Source organism: Sander vitreus, chromosome 20 (assembly GCF_031162955.1).
Source record: "Sander vitreus isolate 19-12246 chromosome 20, sanVit1, whole genome shotgun sequence".
Classification (NCBI taxonomy): domain Eukaryota; kingdom Metazoa; phylum Chordata; class Actinopteri; order Perciformes; family Percidae; genus Sander; species Sander vitreus.
Genome location: NC_135874.1, coordinates 10,746,829 through 10,773,189, shown reverse-complemented (window position 1 = coordinate 10,773,189; position 26,361 = coordinate 10,746,829). Strand labels below are relative to the sequence as shown.

At 39.0% G+C, this 26,361-nt stretch overlaps 1 protein-coding gene and 1 pseudogene across 2 annotated transcripts; both read left to right on the top strand.

Moving 5' to 3' along the window:
* Nucleotides 1-1,823: 1,823 nt before the first annotated feature.
* fyna (FYN proto-oncogene, Src family tyrosine kinase a) lies at nt 1,824-26,254 on the top strand. Of its 2 annotated transcripts, XM_078277108.1 has the most exons (14): nt 1,824-2,002; nt 5,571-5,712; nt 8,119-8,226; nt 14,179-14,435; nt 16,775-16,871; nt 17,822-17,920; nt 18,114-18,217; nt 18,575-18,724; nt 18,873-19,037; nt 20,002-20,181; nt 20,576-20,652; nt 21,254-21,407; nt 23,365-23,496; nt 24,668-26,254. In XM_078277108.1, the coding sequence occupies exons 4-14, from the start codon at nt 14,189-14,191 to the stop codon at nt 24,874-24,876; spliced, it is 1,614 nt and encodes a 537-aa protein (XP_078133234.1). In that variant the 5' UTR covers nt 1,824-2,002; nt 5,571-5,712; nt 8,119-8,226; nt 14,179-14,188; the 3' UTR covers nt 24,877-26,254. The 2 variants fall into 2 exon arrangements, with proteins under 2 accessions (XP_078133234.1, XP_078133235.1); XM_078277109.1 differs by lacking the exons at nt 5,571-5,712; nt 8,119-8,226.
* On the top strand, nt 9,334-10,234 carry LOC144534952 (cold-inducible RNA-binding protein B pseudogene; annotated as a pseudogene).
* Nucleotides 26,255-26,361: the final 107 nt, after the last annotated feature.

Below are 26,361 nucleotides of genomic sequence, written 5' to 3'. Positions count from 1 at the left end.
AAATCTTAAATAAAGGTTCCATTAAACTGTATATCATGTCAAATTTAACCATTTTAATAGTCCCATCCAGAAAAAAAAACATTGAAACAATGGAAAAGAAATCTGCATTTTTTAGTTTCTTTGGGTACTAACAACAAAAATCAATTATTGATTTTTTTTAATTTACCACACCTTTTTAATTGTGAGCCTCTACCAAACAGTTGTGATATCCACTGACATAATAGCCTAACTTTGTTATAAAATGGTTAACATGTCCATTTACAGTATAGTATAGTACATTTTTAACAACAGATATTTTTAATTACACATCTCTTTTCATGGACAAGAGCCATGTCTAAAACCCATAAATAAAAGATTTGACATTTGACATGAACATAAAAACAAATTCTGATCATTTACAGTGAGATTTTTAATAAAGACTTTGGAACTGTATTAGAAGCACCACCCAAGATACAGAATAATAACATCTCACTCATATATTTCACGTTACACAAAAAAAGACCAAACTGTTGATAAAAAGCTTTTGTCTTGAGCTGGAACAGTCAAATGGTCGATTGACAGAAAGTGAATAACCAACAAGTTTAAGTCGTCAAGTAAAAGTGAGAATGTACTTTTGTCGTTTTTTTCTCCATGTTTTATATCAATGAATATTGTGTTTTGGTAATTGACTGTTGGTCGGACATGACATGACCTTATACTCTAGGAAACTGTGACGGACATGTTTTAACTATTTTCTGACATTTTATTTTAAATGAATGAGGTTCAGGGGTCAGCATTGTGATTCATAATTGCATTCCTGAGCAGGTTTAATTCGCTGTTCATCCTTGTAAAGTATTCAAAAGTGACATATTTTAATCTGGGTGAGGGTTGTTTGCCATAATTGTTGCAATACATGTTGCATTTTGCACCCAACATGTTCTCTCAGTGGCTGAATGTTGCTGATGTTTTCATTAATACACAAAGATACACTGTTTTCCAGTTTAAGTTGCTTGGGAAGATTCCAGTGTGAAACGTGTATCACCTGAATATTACCTGAAATAAGAAGCTACCAAGTGATGTTTTTGCCTATTGATTGTTAGGGTGGGACTTTTAGCCTACTCTGCTGTGCTATTATTCATGTGCCATGGAGGGCCAGTTGTGTATTTGGGATTTTAGTTGGAGTAAAAACAAATCCACACAGACTTGTTGAATACAACAGGATAAACCAAAACATTAGACCCATAGATTCATGAATTTCTTTTGATAAAACAATAAAAAATAAAATAATAATAATAATATATATATATATATATATATAATGGGTTTCTATAAGATCTTTGATATTCTGTGTGCACTCTGTTTTTACTCACATGAAATGAAATACTTAAAATGAGAGTGTAAAGAGAGCTCTCTTCACTCGAACAAAAACAGAATATTTGCCAATCATGCTCTGTTTTTACTTTTCTCATAAACGAGGAGGTGTCCCACTATGCATTGTAATTGGAGGAAAGTGGTGTCAATCACAGCTCAGCATCAGCTGCACGCAATCACAGCTGCGTCAAGACGTCAAGAGATAAACCGGGGCAGGAAAAACGTATTTGCAGGTCAAAATAAAAGCACGAAGGTTAGTAATTTGGAATTCGGGTATTGGGCGTGCTCAGTAAAATCCTACTGATACAGTATTAGTATAATTACTATCTAATGCATTCAGTTTTGCTTAATTTTTTAAAAGAAAACTCTTTATTCCTGTTTTCACCTTGAAATGACATGAGAAAAACGGTTTTACTGTGACGGGATTAACAGGGAGCTGTATATGTTATTGTTGTGAACTTGACTCTGGTCGCCATCGTCATCATCTGTACGTACGGCGGCCACAGCAGCAGCTCCTGAACGGCAGGGTATCCCAGCGCTGTTCTCTCTCTCACTGCGAAGAGAAAACACTCACAGAGCGTAGAACAACATCGGCGATTTCCCGCACGAAAGTCCCTCTGGAAACTCCGATGGATTAATCTGATTTTCTGCGGTAAGCACGCTTTTTTTTTTCTTCTCTTTCCGTGTTGCATTTCAATCGCTGCACCCGCCTGGTCCCTTATTTTGCGCTGTGGACTGCGAGATGAATTCATCTCGGGGAAGAGAGAGCAGAGGAGATGAATAACACATTGTGGCTCGCTGCAATCAAGCCAGTATTCCCTCCAGTCTTTCTGCAGATGTGGGTGCGTGTAGGCAATTTGACGGGTTACTTTGCCCTTAGAGGGGGTAAAACCGGAGAGGGTGGTAGTGGTCTCGTATTGTGGATGATGGTTTGCAGTGCTGTGATTGTGGAGAGGGGGCTCTTGTGTTGTTGCAGCAGCAGCAGCAGCAGCAGCAGCAGCAGCAACAGCAGGGATGGATGCGCTGCAGAGCAGAGCTGACCACTGAGGCAATTCACACACAAACGCCACAATGGCCTGCAGACAGCCTCGTATTGAGTCACCCCAAAATAATTGTCATATGATTTCAGCTAATTGCATTACCACGCTGTTAAATATCCAATTAGAGCTGTCCTAATCGGGTTATCTGATGTCTCTGGAGGTGCAGCCATCCATCTTGCTGGCAAACACCGGGGATGATATGGGCTACAGTGTGTGTAGCTGGCAGCTAGAGCCTCGGTTTTATCCATGTACAATAAGTTAGGCAGCAGTTGTGTGTTGGTTTGCACCCTGGAGCTCTGAGTATTCAGCCCTTCCCTGGTCCATGAATGACTATATCTGGCGTGCGTGATGTGTATGAATTTTGAATGAAAGGAGTTGCATATTATGGTTCATGGATCATGTAGATCCCCCTCAGGCCCTCTCTGCCCATACAGTTTAGCTTATTAAACACACTGGCACATAAGCTGATACTTGTGACTTTAGGATTTTAGTGTGTCATCACAAAGTTGAAATATTTAGTCCGGTACGGGGTTAATTGATTACTTTGGTGAAAGCTAAATGTGTTTATTTACAACATATCTATAGTTGTTTGACTGTTTTTCTTTCCGTCAACAAATGTCACACACGCAGCCACAGTAGGGCTGCATTGAATGATTTTTTTTCATTTAGAGCTGCAACGATTAGTTGATTAATCAATAAGTTGATCAACACGAAATAAATGGACAGCTGTTTTGATAATTGAGAAATCATTTAAGTCATTTTGAAACAAAATTGCTAAAATTCTATTGTTTGTGAATGTCTTTAGGTCATGGACTGTTGATCAGACAAAACAACTCATTTGAAGAGAAGAGAAGACATCACCTTGGGCTCTAGAAAGTTTTGATGTGCATGTTTTATTTTATGACATTTTACAGATGAATCGATAATCACATAATCGTTTGGTTCCAAATATCCATCCTGGTGTCCCAGAGTCCTAGCTGACATAATTAAATGTCTTGTTTTGTGTGAGCGACAATCCAAAACCCAAATATATTACGTTTCTAATGCTATAAAACAGAGACAAGCAACAAGTCCTCACATTGGAGAGACTGACCCCAGAAAATTGTTGGCATTTTTTACTAAAAATAACTTTTTTTAATAGTTGCCAGTTAACTTTTTGTTGATACTAATTATCAACTAATCATTGCTTCTCTACATACAGCAGTTCTACACCTTAAGCTTGTGCCCAAGTATTATCAACTCAAGTGTTATTCAGTTCCACCAGAAAACCTGCAACCTCCATTGGTGTAGACCCACCATATCATTATTTCCAGTTGATTCTTACATCGACCACTGCCCTCCACTGGCACGAGATCTGGAAAGAACCGTTTAAACTGACAGGCAGAAGCAGCGAGAATCTGCTCCTGTTTGTGGAAGAAGAAAAAAAGAGAGAAAAAGTTCCTGTTTTTTTTAATTTGCCCTTTTCTCCAATTTGGAAAATATTCATCTACTAGGCACAAATGTCACTGACTGAATTGGCATTTACAATGGGCTCAGTGATTTAACAATGTGACTCAACATACTCAACTGTGAACATTGTGACACCAAAACATAGTTAAGGTTTAAACCCACACGTACTGTACATAGTGTATGAAGCTCAGCTGTGGGTTTTTATAACCAGCTCTTTTCATTCAGTACGAGAAGAATGCTTTGAAAGCCTTAACACTGCATTTTATTGTGCTGTTAATCTTGTTGCAGAGTAAAATGTGTCCATTGTCTTGTTGTTGATACACTGAATGAACTCAGTTGTTCAACACAAGCAAATGTTGTAACTATTCAGAGAATGGCAGCCATAAGGGGGAGATTGTCAGTGTTGTACCAAATCCAGCAAACGCAGGAGTGAGTTTCATACGTATTCAAATGGCACACAACAGAAAATGATCCTCTTTTACATAATTTCTTTGTTGAATGAACAGAAAGTTGTGTTTCGGAGTTGAATAAGCCAGTATGGAGTGTGGCTTCAGTAGGCGGGTATGTGAGCTTTGACCTTGTTGTGCCATGTCAATGATCTGAATGTAAAGGGACCAAACACTTCAAATGAAACAGATTTTCTTGTTCAAGGCTGTGTTGAATTGGTTGTATTCAGCCTGGAGAGATTTGAAAGTTCATCAGGGTTAAATTAATGAAGGCTTTCTCTGATGTAAGGCCCAGTTGAGCAGCGTTTGTAAGTCAAATATCAAAGGTTTAAAGAATGACTAATCTAGAAAAGAGCCGTTATCTTGAACCATTTTTCAAGAAAACTAAACAAACTACTATTTTTCTATATTTTATGGGCAAAAAGATTAATTGATTAATCTTGACACCGGGTGATTTGATTCCTAAAGACTTTATTGATCATCAGAGGGATAACTATTTGAAATAATAAATCGGTTATCAAATTGTTACTCAGTTCTCTGTAGATTAGCTAATTGATTAATCAAGTGACTACTTCAGTTCCATAATGAATCAACACCAGTGCTCTTTATTATTTCAGTCCACATGTATCGGTTTTTCAGGCAGCACATGTCTGTTTCTCAGACCTGACCGTCTCTGTGTAATCCATCAATCCCGCTGTGTGACCCTGACATGCCTGTCCTTAATTTAGTGTATTGATCTTGCAGCTTGTTATGTTCTTTGCATGATCAACATTTTTTTCTTTGTCAGTTTGCCTTCATGGAGCACATTAAACAGATTGTGAAAGAAAAAGAAGAGAACACGATGCAATAATGTAGTCTCCTGAGAAGTCTACTTTAAACCTCAACAATTGAATCAACCAACCTTTTAGAAGTGTTATTGCTACCTTTTTCTGTCTCTCTTGACAACCACATTACTATGTAAAACATAGTTAGCTTAGGGTCAAAAGTGGTGAAACAGAATTCCATTATAGGCCTATATAATTTCATAATGTGTGGCCCTGATTTTGGATTCTGGCCAAACTCACTTACCTTGCTCAGCAGCTGGATTCTTATAATATAACACGAGAATCACATTCTGTGTTAAACAATCCAGCGCATCAAGTTCCAATTTTCCTGCAGTTTGCTTGGAACAACTTATTAAGATCAATCAAAGGAGAAAGGATGGTGTGTGTAGCCTATTTTTAATGTTCAACAACCTTCTGTCACATATTAAAACCATGGTCAAACCCATGGAAATGTTTTTCAGGTGACGTTTCACATGAAAATTGCAGAGCTGGGGTAGGAGTATCTACTGCTTCCCTCACTGACACTGAGCAAGCTCCAGCAGACATGACTGTCCTGGACTGAGGTTCAACTTGTTGAATATGTTACCGTGCTGACATTTTCAGGTGACCTTTTCATATTCTTTGGTGTCCAGGTGCAAATTCATGTTTTGAAAACTCCCAAGTTATGAAGTTGATGTGAACCCTCAAACACAGCCCGGTATTCACTCATTACCTCAATAATATTTCAAGTCTTTACTCCCTACTTTGACAGACATCTCATTGTCTTTGCAGACAGACCGCCTCAAGATATGTCAAATAGTATTCAATATACAATGCATTTGAAAGTCTTTACAGATTGGATAGATACATTATTTGTGGAGACAAACTTGATCTATTTTTTTGAAAGCATTCATTAATTGTAATGTCATGTTTTTTTGCCATGCAGCAAAGGGAATCATTTGTATCTTATAGTGTTTCATACAAAATAAGTAAATGTAAGAAATAAAACAGCAGCACTACCAAAACCAACATATAGGAAAGTCTCTTAATAGTTTGTTGGTCCACCACAAGCCTCGAGAACAGCTTAAGTCTCTGAAACTCTATTGAAAGGGTGAACACCTTTTATTCCGAAACGTATTCCCTCATTTGGTGTTTTGATGATCGTGGTGGGTCAGTAGTACAAGTAGTAAAGTCACAGTTTAATCGACATCCAACAGGGCACATGTTTGATCAGTTCCTGTTAGTATAAAATGGTACAATTAAAAAAAGCAGCATACAGATAATAATGGATACATTAATGTAAAAGTAATGTATACAATTAGTGTGGAGCATATAATAGTGACACAACAGATGAGTTTAAAATGACACATTCCTTTGAAACCGGCTCTCTGGGGTCCTGGCGCGGTCCAGCATATTTTTGCGGTGGCTAACATAACAGCAGGACCAACAGTAATGGACAACAGTACTGGAACAGCAGAGTCCTAAAGACAAACACAGAGAATATTACGAGACTATTCATCTAGAAAACGCCTCAGTTATTTACATTGAAATTATTTTTTTTAAACTTCTTTTTAGAATATGACATCCAGAAATAAGCATTTGCCTCCAGAAAACTAGGAAGAGTAAATCAGTTTTCCCTGAAAGAATGATTCTGTTGCAAACACATACATGACCCAGGGATTACAGACAAATGTACAAACCTCCACCGTAGTGGAAGTTCAGATGCCATTAGAAATTTTTGTTTTCAGGTCATAATAATGACGATAAAAGGAAAATTATTATTAATATACATTTTCTAGCCTTATTTAAGCCTCTGTGAACATTGTTGGTTGTACTGATGTAGATAGTTCTTCTGTTTCACTGCATCACCTGTACTTGGACTGGTGCTTGTAAATAGCTAGGTGCTTTGTTTTTCTTTTTAGCCACAAGTGTAACATTGGCACTTGGACTCTCCAATGCAGGCAAAGATTCTTAAACATCCTGTTGTGGATGACCTTGAGGCTCAATAGTTCACCATTTGTGAAGCTGAAAGACATCTTTCAATTTATGTATAAAGACAATTTCTGTGTTTTTTATTTTTTATTTATTTTTTTTTTTTAAAAGTGCTGAAATATATTTAAGATGATGGGCAACCATCATTATGTTCCAGTAAATTCAATTTATCAAACATTTATCAGTAACACTAGCTTCTTTTAGGGCAAAATATTAAGGAAATTAGGTTGTGTGATAAATCTAAACATTTCATTTTGCAGAGGTTCTAGTTCTAGGAATTGTGTGGATTTTTCTATAAAAAGATGTGGAATAGAATAAAGGTTCAAGCATTAGCTCTCGAATCATGTATTAAAGGACAATTCCGGCGCAAATTGAACATAGGGGTTAATAACATATGTGTACCGAGTTGAACGTTCTCTGGGATCTGTTTTCATGTTAATCGAATGTGTCTCTAGCTTGAAACAAGCTACTGCAAACTGGGGGTTAGCTGCTAACGCTAGCTTTCGTGGCACAGGGTAAATCACTATTTGATACCACTAACAAGGCTCAAAATAGCACCACACTTAAACTGTAGCATAATGATGGTCCCTACATGCAAACCGAAGCATTGAGAAATTTGTAAGTGTACAGACAGTTTATTACAAACATAGATTATAAAGACAGTAGCGTTAATGTTTACATGCGGCCGCCATCTTGGATAACAGTCATGACCAGTCGAACGACAAACGCCGTGCAACCAGTAACATAGCTCAAACACAGCATTTGCGGTAGCTTGTTTCAAGCTAGAGACACATTTGATTAGCATGAAAACAGATCCCAGAGAACGTTTGACTCAGTACACATATGTTATTAACCCCTAGGTTCATTTTGCACCGGAATTGTCCTTTTAAGAAAAGACCTTGGTCAGTGAGCCAAAATCAGCACAATGTATGGATTGACAAAGAGTGGTCCAACACTGATTTACAATGACAGTTTAAACTGTGACACCAACATTTCATGTAATTTTGCCTCTACTCACTTTCTTGTTCTTCAACACAGGGTTGCTTTCATCATTAAAGGCTGGATACAACTCCCCATCCCAATGCACGCCATCGTCGTAACATCTGGACGTCATTTCACCAAAAATAAGCCACATAAAGAGATCAAGTAATGATTAACAACATCATCTTTATAACAATACAATCAAAAAATATATAATTGTTGAAGTTAAAGAAGTACACAACTGTGTTATTCTTACCTGCATACCAAGATCACAGAGACGAGCCTCGCATCACTTTTCTTCGCTTTCCTCCATGTAGCCGGGTGACCGTTATCGAAGACTACGTGTGTGACTTGTTTATTGAATGTTAAGAGAAAAGGCATTTAGGTTTTTGCAAAGTATACATATATTTATTGTCTGTGAATACAGTCAATGGTATACAATATAGTGCAAATGTGTATATGTGCGCTGCAGTCTCATATGAGCTCCCATTGGCTGCAGCTGCTGAACGAATGGTTTCAAATAGTTTGCTGTTTTGTCTGATGATCACACATCAACATAGGCAACAACATCTGCAGACACAGTGAACAGAGTCATGAATGTACTAACTTAGCAAACTAACTTGGTAATTCTTAGCATAGGCTGGTTAATACCCAAATACTTCTGAAATATGCTGACTTATTACACATATTTTCGACTATTAGCAGTACAACATCATGATTACAGATAACCAGTATTTTAACAATTGTCGTTTACTTACTTTATACTGCAGTGAGGTTTAAATTATGCAGTTTCCTGACTACAGTCAAGGGAAATAGATCAGCCTAGAAATGGCATGATTTGTTGCAAAAAGCTGAACTTTTGAGTGTGACACTTGGTTTTTGTAAGCACTCACCCCACAAGAAAATATCCCACCAAACCTGTGCAATTATAAATAACACATATTGATATGTTTGAGCCTCAGTGAGATCACTGACATAACCTTTATGTGGATATGATGCTGTTGAAATATTATTTAAACTCAACCTTGTCTGTTGGTTTTATGCTGTAATGCTGACACCCACAATGCTTGCCAGTCTGAGGCTGTGATAGGATTTAGAGCAAGAGAAAGCTCTGGTATTAAATCTATTTTCCTTGGCTACAAAGTTACTAATAGCTTGAGTCTTATAATACATCCACGGCGTGCAGTGTGTGATGCAATGCATTCTGGGACAAGCGCAGTCATTGGCTGATTTGTAACAGACGTCACTTCCGACCCAGAAGCGATGGCAAAGGGAACACGATGCGGAAGGAAACACAATGCGGAAGCTAAGCGCTACTGTGTGCACCTAAATTTGGTATTGCAGCCCGCCAAAAAAACACAAAGAAGAAGCGAAGCGCTCCTTTTCCTTTCTCTCATTCGACCTGCAGCTCCTCTCATCAGCTTCTCGACTCCTGCTTGTGAAAAGCTACACTAAAAATGTCGGAAGATGGTAAATTGTTCATCGGTGGACTGAGCTACGACACCAACGAGGACTCTCTGGCTGAGGCCTTCGGCAAATATGGCAACATCGAGAAAGTAGATGTGATCCTAGACCGAGAGACGGGGAGATCCCGCGGTTTTGGCTTTGTGACATTCGATAATTCAGAAGATGCCAAAGATGCGATGGAGGGCATGAACGGCAAGACTCTAGATGGTCGGACTATTCGCGTCGATGAAGCAGGAAAGGGCGGCGGGCGCTCCAGAGGAGGAGGCTTCGGATCGGGCCGAGGAGGACGAGGCGGTGGTGGATTCGGCGGCCGTGACCGAGGAGGCGGAGGATACGGTGGCGGAGGAGGATATGGAGACAGGAGCGACAGAAGCTACGGCGACAGAAGCTCCAGTAACGAGGGGAGATATGGCGGCGGCGGCGGCGGCCGTGGTGGCGGAGGCGGCTACAGGAGTCGCGGATCATACTCAAGCGGAGGATATGGCGAGCGCTCTGGAGGATACCGCGATCAACACGACTAGTAAACCTTCTCTGATTCAACATCATCCATTGACTGGCTGATTTCAAAGATGCGCTCCTGAAGAAAAATGTCCGTGTTATTGCTGACCAATACGTTTTTGTAGTTCTGTTGTAAGTCAAGAATCTTCTCATCGAAAAATGTACTCATGAGTTTGTCATTTCTTAATAAACCATGTTACAAATTGCAGTTAAAGTCTCTACCTTGCTTGATTGGGCATCATATTTATTCATCAAAGGTCGGTTTTAACTAAAAGGCATCTATGTAATCTGATTACTAGCTAGGCTAATAAGACCAGAACAACGGCTCCTCTCCACGTGGCTTTTCATTGAACAGCCACCATCGCTGTAGACCTTTTGTCCAGCAGGTTTAAGGGTTTCCTTCATAACCTTATTTATATAACGTTATATACATGTGTGGTATTTTTGCTAAATTTCTTTACTATTAAAAACGTGGTCTAGCTGAAGCTCCTTTCTTACAATTTCCCAAAAGAGTGAATCCCTTACATACTGCTGGATCTACACATCCGAAATGGCCGGCTGTTCATGAAGTTGCAAATTGCAGCATAAAGGTATCTTCTGTGTTCTGCTTAGCTGCATTTTTTTTAAAGTGCTGTAAACCTAGACTGATATGGTTTAGGTGCTCGAAATCTCAACCGGGAAAAGTTTTGTAATTTACTATATTGTATAAATGGCCGAGTAGGCTCTCATCATGGCTTAGCTCTCTTGTTATATAATTAACACGTGCGCCCGTAACGTTACCGCTTCAAAATAAAAGCAGCCGTATGGGGAAATTAATTTCCAGTTGAGCCCAGCAGCTGTGACTAGTGTAGTATAACTAACCCTTTCACGTTGTGTTTAGACAATGTTGGCGGTTTCATTTCAGCAATCTCGCAGCAGATTTAACGACTAGGCCTACTATAATTCAACAGATTTGGCCAGACACCAAAGTCTGATTTCAGACTGCATCTTGATCTAATCAAGATGACGAGTTTTAATATGATGGCTCTGTCTGGTTCGTGTGAAAGGCCAGTCCTCCCACTTTTCCACGTCTCTGCCTTTTTATTTTTATAATCATTTCTGTAATAGCGTGATGAGTTTACGCAGGCTGAGGTGGTCATGCGATTCGCAGGCCGTGCCACTGAAAGGAACAACCCCCCCACACCCACGGCTGCGATGCCATCATCTGCTTTTTGGGGGGGAGGGGAATTTGTGCCGCAAGCCAGCCGTGCAGCAGTCTAGTATGTGTGTGTCCCTTAAACGCAACTAAAATCAGTGCGTTGCACAGCTTTTTATTGACATTTTGATATGATCCATATATGCATGTCATTTAAAACAGAGTAGTCGTCCTTCGGATCTGAAAAACAACTCTTGCTCTTTATTATATAATTGAGAAAATGTGATATAGCCTACATCTGCTGTCGAATGCGCTCATACACTTGATGAATATAAAAAATATATATATTTCTTATGTCAAAAGATGGGGGATTTTTATCATCCGGCATCTTAAATCACACCACAGTGCACACAGATATGATTCATGTGTGAATGTTTACTAACAAACGCTGCAACATTTCAAAGGGAACATATAGGCCTATGTGAACAATATAAGATGGCTATGGATAGTTTCTGTGCAGCAGAATGGTTACATATATGTTAAAGCTATGGTAGATCCCTGGTCTTTTTTACTTTAAGGGCAGGAAGAATTTCATAATCTTAAGCTGTAATGCTACTGCTGGCTTGTTTCTTCTTCTGGGTATTTTTATGGGTTTTTATTGGCAGTAATGAATCAGAGTGTTCTCCTCTTGGGAGTGCTTTTGTTCTTCTGTTCTTTAAAGTAGTGTGGAGAAAATATAGGACTGGAGACACTGAAAATGATGTGCACAATAGGTGCATTCTGCATTTGGTAGGCATGTGTATTTTATACTTCCATGTACCTGTGAGCAGCAGGTAAAAAAGAGATATAGCTACTGTATACTTGTCTGCATCACAAAGTAGTTATTTCTTATTGCTGCAGCCACAAGCATCAAGTCCACAGATAATAACAAAGCATCACAGACTTTCTGACATGTTACATTTTTATGAAAACAATTTTAATTTTCCACTCTTTAAATATTAGATGGTTTTAAAAAAGTGAAATAGTGATGCAAGATTTAAGTCTTTAACTACATACTGTATGTTGGCTGTACCCTGTTGCAGTGCACAGTTTTTTTTTTTTTAGATTAGATTCAACTTTGTCATTGTGCAGTGTACAAGTACAAAGACAACGAAATGCAGTTTGCGTCCAACCAGAAGTGCAAAAAAAGCAGAAAAGTGCAGATGGTACATAGGCAGGACAAGAAATATATTGCAGTGTTATAAGAGCAGAATAAATATGGCTATGAACAGTGACATGAAAGTGTGCAGCAAGAGACACATCTCTTTGCACTGCACAGCTTTCCTTGTAACCATTAAACTCTGGTGTCATCAGGACATGCTTCCGATTCCAGCTTATTCATGGCTGCAAACTAGTTTCCCAAGAAAAGATCATTTTTAGATTATTTTCTTGGTTTGCTACACTGTCACAGTCTATAAAATATCAGCAAATAGCAAACAATGCCCATCACAAGTTCCCAGAGCCCATGGTGACTGTTATTTACACACTTGTTATATGAACTAAGGTAACTTTAATAACATCATGTGACAAGAGCTGTATGACAGGATCAACAACTATCTGCAAGGACCTCATATATGGGCAGTAGGTGCCCATACAGATGCCTGATGTAAACACCTTGTGTACCTATAAATAGCTGATGTAATATCTAGAAATGTCTTGTTTTGTCCGACCAATAGTCCAAAACCGATAAATATTTAGGTCACTATCATAGAAGACTAAGAAAACCAGCAAATGTTCACATTTAAGAAGCAAAAAAAAAATGTTGATCAAAACAATTGTGTTCTTCTATCAATTGACTGACTAATTGTTTAACCTCTAAATAAAGTGATGAGACTTCAAAAATATCTTCCGGTTGAAACGGTTACCTCCAAAATCATCTTAACTCTCTGTGTGATGTTATTTTTATATTAGGCCTACATATGGGGTATTTTCTCTTACCATGACCTAATGATTTGTCTATATCAATGGCAAAAACATTTTTCACAAGATTATGATCATTTTTCTTGGTTTATAAATTACTCCTGACCGAAAAGAACCTGTGAGTGAACCAACTGTAGGCCTACTGTTAATGTGGATCGGAATCTTTTAGCCGAGGTGAAGAGTGGTGCAATGGTTTCCCCTCCTCCTCCGTCTCCTGCAGCACTGGCTTTTGCTCTTAGCACCCACTCTCTCCATCCACAGTGACTGTAAACAAGTGTGTTTCCAATTAGCCGTCTCCGAAGTCAGCTGGACACCAGTGCTGATGAAAGACAACAGTGCTGTCAGCGGGCTCTTCCTAGCCTTCATGAGCTTGCAGGGCTTAAAGGGGTGCACGGTGAGCCCAAATGTGCATTAGTAAACTGGGTCTTTAAAGACGTTAAGGCTCGTTTTAATTGGCAAAGAAGATTGCCTCACTCATTACAGAATCTGGTATAGCTTTACTTTAGTGAGGTCAGTCCCCCTCATGAGACTCAGAGTACTCTGCGTGTACAGCCAGGGAGTGGTTTGCTGTTAAGGGCCTCTGTGCATTTTAACTGAATCTATAGATGGGTGTGCGGCTCCTTGTAAAGAAAACAAAAATAAAGTGCATACCAACTTGTAAATGCAGTGGCTGGGTGTAAATTCTTCTTACAAGTGTGGTCGTGCAATAAGGTGGAAAAGTAAACCATGATGAGTAGTGCTGTTAAATTCTTTTATAGTGTAGCATTAATTAAGATGGATATCCTCAGCATAAAGCATCTGTATTTGTACACATACAGAACAGTGAAATTGTTCATACACTGCAGCTCTTTCACATTATGTTCCTATAATTAGTAATGGAGTTTAGAGTACCGTGTTTCATTTCAGCCTAATTGAAATATTTTTCACAAGGCTCTCTGTAACTCTCAGAGGAAGCTCTGAAATAATGAAATATTGAATCGTAATTTCCCCAACGGAGACGGCTATTATTTCACTCGCGTACTCATTTTCTCTCTGTCTCTTTCTCCCTCCACCCACAGAAAGTAGAGAATGGGCTGTGTCCAATGTAAGGATAAAGAAGCAGCAAAACTCACTGATGACCGGGAGACCAGCCTCTCACACAACTCGGGGTACCGCTATGGGTCCGACCCCACGCCACAGCACTACCCTAGCTTTGGGGTCACCACTATCCCCAACTACAACAACTTCCACAGCGGCGCCACACAGGGGGTGACCGTGTTCGGAGGAGTCCACTCGTCCTCGCAGTCTGGGACACTTCGGTCTCGGGGCGGAACAGGTGAGGTTGAAGGAACTCTTTTAAATAAGTCTGTGTGTAAGGCAGCAGTTTATTAACTATAAGATTTGGCTGGTTCAGGTTTTTTTTTATTTTTTTTATATATTTTGGGATACTTTTTTCCCATGTCAAACTATACCTATACGTGTTTAGCATTATGGCCACAATTTAAAATAGTCTGTCAATGTGTTTAGACCACAATGTAGTTTAACACTAAAACTCTCCACTTATAATACAAATTAATTTGCTAGCTGTAGCTGCATATTTATCTTACACACATTAGACGGGTATTGAACTTCTACTCTGAATCTCTGCAAGAAAGCAAATAAGCGTTACTCCCAAAATGTTGAACTGTTCCTTTAAGACAGGGTGACCGTGTAATTCTGAAATATGTTGCTGTGATTAAATGGGGGTCAAATTTCAAACAGAGCAATTAAAAGGGAAATAAAATGTCAGTCTAAGTAGTAAAGCTGTAAACTTCTCCGAAGACCACTCACTGTCTGGCCCTCCTCCAATATTCAATAACAAAGGCTAATGTCTGCGATGTTAACTGACCAGCATTACATACATGACTAGTAGGAAGTTTTCACTCTCAAATAAGGTTCAACAAGGTTGGAATTTCAGATCTAAGATTATTTTTAAACTTTTTTCCTCCTGTATTCCAAGTAAATATGTGTGCTGATACTGTGGGCTTGTGATAAATGAATGTGTCTGCAGAAGATGAATGTCCATTGGCTGAGAGTTAACAGAAATTGACCTAAATTATCGCTGTTGTTCTGTGAAGCACATTTCACAACCAGAAAGATCAGAAATTGTGCTGATTAGTGGCGAAATGGACTTTACGGTCTCTCACTCAGGATTTTAAAGATACATATGATGTGCAATGCATAAATTAACAGCATGTTTTGCTTTGATGTTCACTACTTAGAGCTTTTTTTTCTCCCTAGCACAGATAAACACTATGCATCTGTGGAATTAGCACCACCAGCTTGTATGAATAAGAAATTACTCAAGGAGGGCAGCACTACACAACATTCACATCTGAGATTCTGAAGAGAAGGAAAACAACACATCCTCCAAACAACTGTCAACTAGGACAGAGTAGAACAGAAACCTCATTCGACCCATCCTGTGAAGACAGTGAGCCGTTTTGGTCAGTGTAAGGTGTGTTTCGGAGGCCACTACATTGACTGGGAAACACGCAGGGCTTTATTGCAACAGTGTAGCTCTGACTGTCCAGGAATGATTCAGATCAAATCAGAAAATGAAATCATTTTACAATTCCAGGCTTATTAAGAGATACAGGGACTCCAGGGCCGTTCCAAATCACATCAGATAAATTTGATTGGCCTTCCTAATCTAGACCTTGGCAGCATTAACTGTTCCTAGAGGATGCTCTGTCTGATGAGGCTTAAAGTCAGACTTCTGTTTTTTTTTTCTCTGCAAAACAAGGAGTTCTTTATTTATTTGCATGTCTGTAATAATTACATTTTTTTGTTTGATGTTTACCATTGGCATTTTATTAGCTTATTAACTTGTTACGGTGAACGTCTTAGCTAACAGTTGCTAATTTACACATCCAGCAGATAAAGGCCACATGACAACATTTAACATTTGCTCTTCTTTTACCTAAAAGAAGAGTGATATCAGTCTCTTTAGATGCTAAATGCTCCAGTATGTTAACCAGCTAGTCGCTAACTGTGTTTGTCTGCAATTTGGTGTTGAGCAGGTAGCGTACAGAGGGTTTATCAGAGCTTTTTCGTTGAAAACAGTTGCTTGCTGCAACTGAAAACAATGCTTGCAAGAGTGGTGAGAGTAAAGCTAAAACATAAGTTTCAGGCTCTATGCATTGTTGATATAAAAATATTGATGAGTGCCGCTTTAAAATCGAACAAATAGCATAAAAAATAACAATAAGCATGTCATGTAATGCACAGGAGGGGGGAAAAAAGCCCCAAAATGCCTTACTCACCAACTAAATAATGTGAAATAATAATGTACAATGTCACAGATATAAGTCATGAAATATATGTTATTAAGCCTTTTTTAGGCATGTTCTGTAGGACGTTAAGTGAATTAGTTTGAAAATAAGACTGGAAGATTTCTCTTTCTGAATTGTATCTTGTATATAATGTACATGTTTAGAAACTAAAATAAATTCAAGTTAAAAAGAGGAGGGGCAGTGCTTCTTATTGATATTACATAACAAGCAGCCCATGTGTGAGACAGATGAACAAACCCAACAATAAAACCACAGTGGAAATCCCAACATAATACTTCCATCCATACAATTCACCTCTACTAACTCTAACCACCACTCGTCCCTTTTTGTTTCCCTGCAGGGGTGACTCTGTTTGTGGCTCTTTACGATTACGAAGCCAGGACCGAGGATGACCTCAGCTTCAGAAAGGGGGAGAGGTTCCAGATCCTCAACAGCACGTAAGTGTGGAAACATCTGCATGACAGCATGAAGGGTGGTGGGTGTGTTTTCCCCACTTTCTTTTTCTTTTTTTGTCTGTCAGGAATGTCTGAATGCTGCATTTTGACTGAAATGTTGTTTCACAGGCACAGACAGAGGAAACGGGTCTCTCCTCTCTCTCTGTTGTAGACCTGACCCGGCTTATGAGGGTTATGTTGCATGGAAAGCCCGACAGATTTTTCATGTTTTAATGATAGCTTTCTGACAGTTGTCATCGTAAGAAATAACATGTCATTGTTAGAATTGTGATGTAGAAATAGTAACAGGATTGCTCTGCTTTTACACCATACATACAGTATGTGGTGTGTCATGAATGAAGTGCATGTTTTAGACCATTGGTATTGATCCTATCCTAAGTCAAACTGAAATTGGAATTCTCTGCACTTTTTTTGTAAGTATAAACTGCAATGGTTCTGCAGCTATTGTAAAGTAAATTGTATATTTTTAAAAGAGGATAAAACAGGTTGGAGGCATATTTGTGGAAACTGCTTTTAAGCTTCAGGTTCCTAGATGGGCATCTGTTGTGTTGTGTTAAAGATATTCATGCTGATGTGTGTTTCCCCTTACATCCATCTGAACCAAACTATATCCCATTCTTAACCCGAGCAACCGTTTTCCTTCCCTTTTTTAACAATAAAAAACAACTAACAATACATTTTTGACTAACATAAGGGATGACTACATGTGATTTCAGTTGGAGAAGCTTCAGGGGACCACACACTAGAAAAGCAATTTGTTTTGTATCTTGTTTTTATGTGCTCTCTACCCAGCTTTCAGATACAAGACAGTCAGTAAATCTGATCCACTACTGAGTGTTTATTTGTGCCTGTCTGCATAATGTGTAAATGGTTGATCTGTTTATTCCAACCTGCCTCCATCCTCCCATCTCTCTCTATCCTTCTCTCCTCAGCGAGGGCGACTGGTGGGAGGCTCGTTCTCTCACTACAGGTGGAACTGGTTACATTCCCAGCAATTACGTTGCTCCGGTGGACTCAATCCAAGCTGAGGAGTGAGTAAAACTTTTTATATGAGCACACACAGCAGCTGCATCAGCAGAGAGCATATCATAAATATTTGAGAGCTCATCTCATCACCTTTTGTTAACTGAGGCATAGCGGCACGTACAGATACAACAATATTTAAAAAAATGTTTAAACCAAATATTACCCCCCATAGTTTGATTCCTTCTTTTTTTTCTGCAGCTGGTATTTTGGTAAATTAGGCCGAAAGGACGCCGAGAGGCAACTGCTCTCCAACGGCAACGCCAGAGGCACTTTCCTCATCCGTGAGAGTGAAACAACCAAAGGTACTCTGACAGAGCTGCAACTAACATGCTGACATGTTGAATGCTTTTAAAGTTTAGGAAACAGACAGAAGTGTTTGTGAATAAATAAAGATTTAGGACAGCTTTACTTAACTGTGCAAGATAGCAGTAGAAGCAGTTTATTTATAGACAAACACAGGAAAATTAGACCAACATCGCAGCTTAAATTCAGTTTTATATCATGTCATTAGCTGTGCAGTTGCTCCATATTCATTGCCCGAAATCTTTTGCACAATGTGCTTCATATACACCCATTTAAACTTACCAGAGACTTTGCTCTGGTAAGTCTACTTTAATCCATCAGTTTCTTTCTTAATCGTTGTGTTGTCTCTGTTCCAGGGGCCTACTCTCTCTCCATCCAGGACTGGGATGATGTCAAGGGAGACCACGTCAAACACTATAAGATTCGTAAGCTGGACAGTGGGGGCTACTACATCACCACCAGGGCCCAGTTTGAGACACTCCAGCAGCTAGTGCAGCACTACTCGGGTGAGATTCTGATACAGTTATGGGGGAAGTACAAAAGCTTCCTGTCATGATGTATCTGTGTCTGCTTTCCCTCCCTTAAACTTACAATGTCATGTGGTTTTCTACTGCATTAACATCATTTAAAATTCAAACTGCATGGTTGATCCAGCCAGGGCTGCAGGGCTGTGCTGCCGACTGATCATACCATGCCACAAAGGCATGCCTCGTCTGACTGACCTGTCCGTCAAAACCAAAGACGTGTGGGAGATCCCGCGGGAGTCGCTGCAGCTAATCAAACGCCTCGGCAACGGCCAGTTTGGAGAGGTCTGGATGGGTGTGTATCTTTTTGGCATCCTTTTTAGGCAGAAATTAAGATTTGGACAGCTGTAAGCAGTTTTGGGAAACGTACTACTTGTGTTGGATCATTTAAAACTAACACCCAGCTAATGTTACCCACAGGGAGGAGTGATTGCTTTCAGTGATATCATTCAGGAATTATGATCTCTGTTGAATCTCAGTGTCCATTTGGACTGGAATAGGATTTTTGAACTGTCCAAGATTTCTGCTTGGATTCATGATCTGTATAGGTCTTTAGACCAGTTAAAACTTGGTGTATATGATTATTTATGACATTACTTTTGTCTCATTGGGTTTCTGTGACATGGCTTATCTAAACTCAATCCAGTCACGTGCTGTTTTTGTTCAGATGGGTTCAGTAAAGCTTAATTTGTCCCACATTGCGTAGTAAAATGCTCCATGTGTGTCTGAACATGTTAGTACCACAAACATGGATTAAGTAAATCCTAGTCTTGCTTAAAGATACATTTAAGTCAAGAAAACTAGTCCAGCACGTTAGATGTACATCTATTTATCTATTTTCATTACTACTCATGTAGATTTTTTTTGGCATATGACTGTAAAATGTTGTTAAAAAAAGTTGGATAAACTGGAATCATAGCCAGTCTTCATTTCTATGTTATTATGTTATTTTTATAGATTTTAATTGTATTTTTTTTTATCCTCCTGCTGTTGCACAACACTTTGCCTTACAAAGTTGTGTACTTGCTCTACACTTTTTTAAACTTGGGGGAATACAATCTCAAGGTAAATCTTAATGGTAATTTCAGTAGGTTTCAGTCACACATTACTTTCGTGTACTTTTATGTCCTTCCATACCATTTTGTCAGAATATGTGTCACATTTTTTAAATGGTGAATAACTCCCATTGAAAATAAAATCCTTTTGAAGTACCAGTCCGAGCAGTAGCCTTGAACAGCCCCCTTATTTTGTATTGTCAGGCACGTGGAATGGCACCACCAAGGTGGCAGTCAAGACTCTGAAGCCCGGCACCATGTCCCCCGAGTCCTTCCTGGAGGAGGCTCAGATCATGAAGAAGCTCCGACACGACAAGCTGGTGCAGCTCTATGCCGTGGTGTCCGAAGAACCCATCTATATCGTCACTGAGTACATGTGCAAAGGTAGATACTATTTTAAACTGACACTTAAAAAGACACTATGAATATTACATGCATGCATTTGTGCACACACCTACATAGTGTGTACATAATTTATGCATCTGCATGGACCGTACAGTATATGTCCTAGTTCATAGCATATCCCCATTACGATACGGTAACAAATACTCGTGGTTGTACGGGAGTAATTTTGTTAAAAAAAAAAGACAGAGCTCATCAGTTACCACAGCAATAACAGACAGTCTGAACCAAGTGTAACGTGTGGCGGGAATCCCGGAGTTGATGTCACATTAGATGCAATGTCTTACTTCAGTTTTGATCCAAATCTGAGTTAAGATCTGGCAGCTGAAGACAATACGAGACAACAGATCCTAACTCCTTTTTGTCTGTTTTTTAGGTAGTTTGCTTGACTTCCTTAAAGATGGAGAAGGACGAGGCCTCAAGCTGCCAAATCTAGTGGACATGGCAGCTCAGGTACGCTGCTGAAAATTATTTGAAATCTTGATGCTGGACACTGTGGATTTGTTACCAGAGCTTTATTCACTTAAATCATCTCCAGCTGTTACCAATGTATTCATTTACGCTCTGTGTTGCACATTTACGGCCATTTCCATGGTGATGTTATGCCAGTGTTTACAGTTTCATTAGGCAGCCTCTCATTTTAGCAGGCCTAAATGGCAGTATTTCAAAAGTTTGAACTTAGCACAGTGTTACCTACCAGTCTGGCTGGTGTGTGATAACTTTATATATACATATCTAAAGTTAGTAATTCAGCATTACTGTTACTGTTACGGAGCACTCAGTTGCTGCAGTTATTCTATTCTGAAGCTATAATTCATCACTTCCTGTGAGTCGATAAGTAATCATACCTGACACTGGAGTTTATTTAGCAAATAAGGCAAATCTATAGGTTTTCAGTTAAAAGATTATCCTCTATTGCAGCCCCATTTTTTTAAGACTCAGAAATTGGCTATAAATCTACAGTACGTACAAATCGTGCTTAGCACAGATTCAATCACCCTGAAATTGTTCAGTGATATGATGTTCACTGGAAAAAAATAACTCCATTTCCCAGGTGGCAGCAGGCATGGCATATATTGAGAGGATGAACTACATCCACAGAGACCTGCGCTCTGCCAACATCCTAGTCGGAGAAAGTCTGGTGTGTAAGATCGCTGACTTTGGTCTGGCCAGACTCATTGAGGACAATGAATACACAGCAAGACAAGGTAGGACTACTGGGATGCGTTGCACCAGCTTTTTAATAAAGCCTTCCTAAGTTCTTCCTAAACAGCTACTTGCCAGTTTCAGACTAGTCTTTTAATAAATTGGGTTGCACCATTAAAACGTAAGGAATGTTTTAGCTTGTAAAGACTTAAATACTGTGTAAATCAGTTGCTAGGAAACATCTGAGCACGGCCCAATCAAATGCAATCAACTATGTAAACAGGAAGTCATTGTAGCATCATAAGCGGTAACATAGCTTCCAACAATAAAAGTTTTAGAAGGCCAAACAATATATTGTAGTTAACTGCCAACTCTTTGTAAATGTAGGTTTGACTTTTTTTGTTATTTATACATGCATTCATGTATAAATATGTGTCTCAGGGAGAGCAGTATTCATACTGGACCGTTCAGACCACAGGCAGTGGTAAACAGCTCATGGAGGCAATTAATATACGCAATTTGCATCAAATTCCAACTCCTTCTTACAGTCTAAGTCTGAAAACACAGACATAACGCACATGTTTTTAGATTCAGTGTGACTTAAACTTCCTGAAGATATCATTATCCCTGATGTCCATTGTGAATAAAAGTCCTTAAATTAGCTTAGAAATCATAGGATAAAGATGCTCCATATAACTCCAGAACTTTGGAGTTTTCTTCAGTATTAAAGTAATCCAGTGATAGTTGTCTGTACAACCATGGGTACATTTCAAACAAGAACAGCTAATAGCTATTTCGGCTTTTATTGGTGCCGAAATGTAAACAAATGTAGGCTGATGCCAGTGCACATAACTGATGTTATTTGGACATTTAGTCTGATTCTGTTAAACTAATCAAGTGTTCAGTCAAATGTGTTGACCATATTACGTATAACATCTTTTACTTATATATTAGCAAGTTAACAGCAAACATTAGTCCTGCCAGTAGCTTAATTTAGAACCTGGTGTTAAATTAAAGTTCAATATTTAGTAACAACTAATCTCTACTTAAGAGCTAGTAGTGTAGCGTTTCAAATTTGTATTTTAATTCTGTGATGTGTAAATGTTCCCTCAGTAAGCACTTGTTTCTATAACTAGGCTAAGTTTGAACTTCCAAACAGCTGCAGCCACCATTTTAAGGAGAACACATTTAATCTATTGGTCGCCGTCTGGAAATGTATGTTGTACAAGGAATTAGTTGTAATAGAGATCAATTTGTGACTTGTTTATCTGTTCTGTAGCATTCTATTCGTCCCCAACCACAGCATCTTCTGAAAACCTAAACGTCAGAGGAAAAAGTTGGCGCGCTGGCAGATTACTTATTCCATTTAGTTGATTCCAAGATGCATTTTACACGCAGACACACACACACTACTTTTCCAGGAATTTGTCTTGGTGATACGAGTGGAAAACAGACGCACATGTGGTTGTAGCAAAGCAACAGCATATCACACTTATACAAGGGCACAGTGCAGGATTTAAGACAGACTGCTATACCCATATAACCCATCTGTTACTGTGTATCTCATTGGAATGATGAGGAATAAGTGGCACTACCCCTGAACACTCAAACGTTTTCCCCTGATTATTTTGGCAGAATTGAACTACACCCGGAGGACTTGCTGACTCCATTAGTCACTCTGTCAACATGTTCCGTCACTCATTTGTTTGCAATTTTAAATATTTACTTGTTTATCTTGGGCCATGTGTAAACTGAGACAGAGAGAGATAATGGAATTGTTCCATTTTTTTCCCTGGTGGGATGTTATCACGTCCTCATGTCCCTGCACTAATGACATCACAGATGAAGGAAAATATTCTCACAGGAGACTGACCTACTTACTCCTTAGGTTTTGGTAAAAGTTGTTGCTTTATTTCTCTCTGTATTTCTGCTGGAATTGCAACAGTGAAATAACAAAAATGTTGCAGGAGTTTGAGAAGGTCTTGAAAATTAAAAAACACAAATCTGAATTTCTTTTAGGTGCAAAGTTTCCAATAAAGTGGACTGCTCCTGAGGCTGCTCTCTACGGGAAATTCACCATCAAGTCGGACGTGTGGTCGTTTGGCATCCTGCTGACAGAGCTGGTGACTAAGGGCAGAGTGCCCTATCCAGGTGGGAGTGTGCCGCTCTGTGGATTATGTAATCTCTTTTCAACTCCATATGATTGCTTATGCGTATTTGATTAATGCAGTGTGTGAGAGCGTTTGAGTCTGCTGAGATACAAGCCATGGTTCTGTATGCTAAAAAAGAGCAGCATGTTGCATAATGTACATTACATTATGCATTATGCAGAGCAACGTTCACAGAAGATTGTGTGAATATGTGAAATGAATTTGTTGTTGTTTATCTGCTATACACATTTTTGACATTATATCTTAGGCATTTTAATGAGTTATAGAATAACCGAAAAGAAAAATAAGCTAAATTTCTTAATCTAATTAAATTATTAGAAACCTAATAACATGGGTGGAAAATAACTATTAGTACAGTTGTTGCTGTATGTGAGTAGTTTTTTCATATACTTCTACTGTTTCAAGCACCTAACATCTGGCCCTGCACACCCACGCGCTTTTCAAATTCTCTGGATGATTAAACCTCTCGTTAGGTGGACGTCGGGTGGAGCGAGGCTGGGAAATTTTACCAAACTCTAACTCTTAAACAAGCTCTGACAAAAGAAACAACACAAAACTCAAATCAAATCCTGTTTTTTTTTTGTCACATACACAGTCATACACAGTACAACGTGCAGTTAAATGCTCTAGAAAACAACTGACAATAAAAAAAAAAATACTATATATATATATATATATATATATATATATATATATATATGCACTGATGGCAGGTGGAGTCAGGGGAGTCACTGAGAATTTTTTGTTTACAGTATGTGCTTATGTAAAAAACACTTATATCACCATATTGCCAGCAGGGCTTTTAAACTCTGAAATATTAATATTGATATCTTTCTCCCAGTGTTAGTCAGCTCTACTTAATTCTAATTAGTGTAATTTTTGAGTCCATTCTAGTATACACAGTATACTACTAGAATAATCTCAGCTCAAAGGTCCACTTACTAGCTTTTAGAGATTTCAACAGCATTTTTTAGTCTACATTCTGCATTTACTCTATATTTGAGCTGGAATTGTTTTGGTTACATGCATTCAGTCATTCTTTCCGCTGTTGAATGTTTTGACATTGTTTCTGTGAATGCAGAAACATAATACAACTTGAGTGTGAGTTTTCAGCAACATTTGCTTTCATTTCTCTGTTTTCCTCTCTCCAGGCATGAACAACCGCGAGGTGCTGGAGCAGGTGGAGCGGGGCTACCGGATGCCGTGCCCGCAGGACTGCCCCTCTTCCCTGCACGAGCTGATGGTGCAATGCTGGAAGAAAGACCCAGAGGAGAGGCCCACCTTCGAGTACCTGCAGGCCTTTTTGGAGGACTACTTCACTGCCACTGAGCCTCAGTACCAGCCGGGGGATAATCTCTGAGCGCCGCTGCCCTCATCTGATGTCATTTCACCGGTTTTCCTACAGAGGGAGCCAGACTTCACCTATTCTCTCTCTCATGCTGTGGCTGTAACAATACAAAGCTCATCGACTGACTTCTTGACTTCCAATCTTCATACCAACGGGGACGGCTGCTTCTCTGACAGCTTACTGACTATCAAATCCAAGGATGTTTTTGGAGGTGGGAGGGGGCGCTGAGATGACGGAGGAGTTAAAAATGACATGGATGAACGAGATGAGTCGTGTTGTGTAACTTGTATGTAGTGTAAATATAAATTGCTTGTTTACTTATCTCTTTTTTGTTTCATTTTATATTACTTTTGATATTTTGGAAATGTGTGTATTTTATTTTTTTTTTTATCCGGGGTCAAAGTTATTTCAGATTTATGGCTTGTAGAAAAAATGTGTGAGGCTCACAGTTGGTAACAAATAGTGACATAATAATTGTAAGAATGATAATAGTTAGACATCGTGGACAGAAGCATCTCAGAATTTTTTCTGGGAGTCCACTGACCTTTTTTACAAGGTGAATATAACGATACTGCTCTCCTCTTCTCAAGGAAACTTAGATGTACTATAACACCTGTTCTTGCCTTTTCATGTTTAGTAATATTCTTATAATGTAAGGGAATGTCTTCATGCTTTCTACACACTAACTTAGTGCATCATGGACTCTTCCACCCAAACTTGTATGGCATCTGCACTAATATTAAGTGCATTCATCGCATTTCAGCTTCAGCCAATGATTTCTAGATCGGCTTAAAGTGACTTTTAGTTCAGCTTCTTGTAGTTGAAAGGAGGCTGACTTCCTCTCCAACTGCAGTCTTTGTTCCGCTGACTGCTTATTATACTGGCAAGATTTTAAAATATATGTTGCATTATTGTATGGCAGCAGGCTGTGTAGGAATTCTTGTCTTTTCGCTTCAGCAGCCAAACAAACTTCCCCTTACATGACGCGAATGAAGGAAGTGTTTTGTGTTTGTCCCCCACATAATGTGTATGTGGGAATAACCTGTTGTTTACGAGACCAAACGTGTTAATTTCACTGTATTATTTTTGCTTAACATTTCAGCCAGTCTTATGTGTCCTTAAGATTATATAATTCTATGATTCTTTCCAGTGAAATCTGCAGCTCTGGTGTCAAACTTCTCTCTGTGTGCATTCCAGAACAATACACAATTTCTGTGTGTATTTAAATTGCTTTTCACAGGTGGAAAAGTGAGCAAAAACTCGTTTTTGCATCACTTTGTTTGCCCTAATTCAGTAGATATACAGAACATGTTTTTGGTCTCTGCATTATTTATTGTCTCTGTCTGTTACTTGTACACCTCTGGTTTTGAAATAAATAATCTTGCCACCATTGTATTGTGGACTCTGCACTTTAAAACAATAAGCACTGTGTCAGTGACTGCCAAATTTCGTTAAAGAACATGCAGCAACAGGGGCAAATTGACAGCAGAAATCCAT

Coding starts and splice junctions, on each gene's coding strand:
- fyna (XM_078277109.1), top strand. CDS start 14,189: ATGGGCTGTGTCCAATGTAAGGATAAAGAAGCAGCAAAACTCACTGAT. Junction 16,872..17,821: donor TTCCAGATCCTCAACAGCAC/GTAAGTGTGGAA, acceptor TTCTCTCCTCAG/CGAGGGCGACTGGTGGGAGG. Junction 20,653..21,253: donor TAGTGGACATGGCAGCTCAG/GTACGCTGCTGA, acceptor TCCATTTCCCAG/GTGGCAGCAGGCATGGCATA.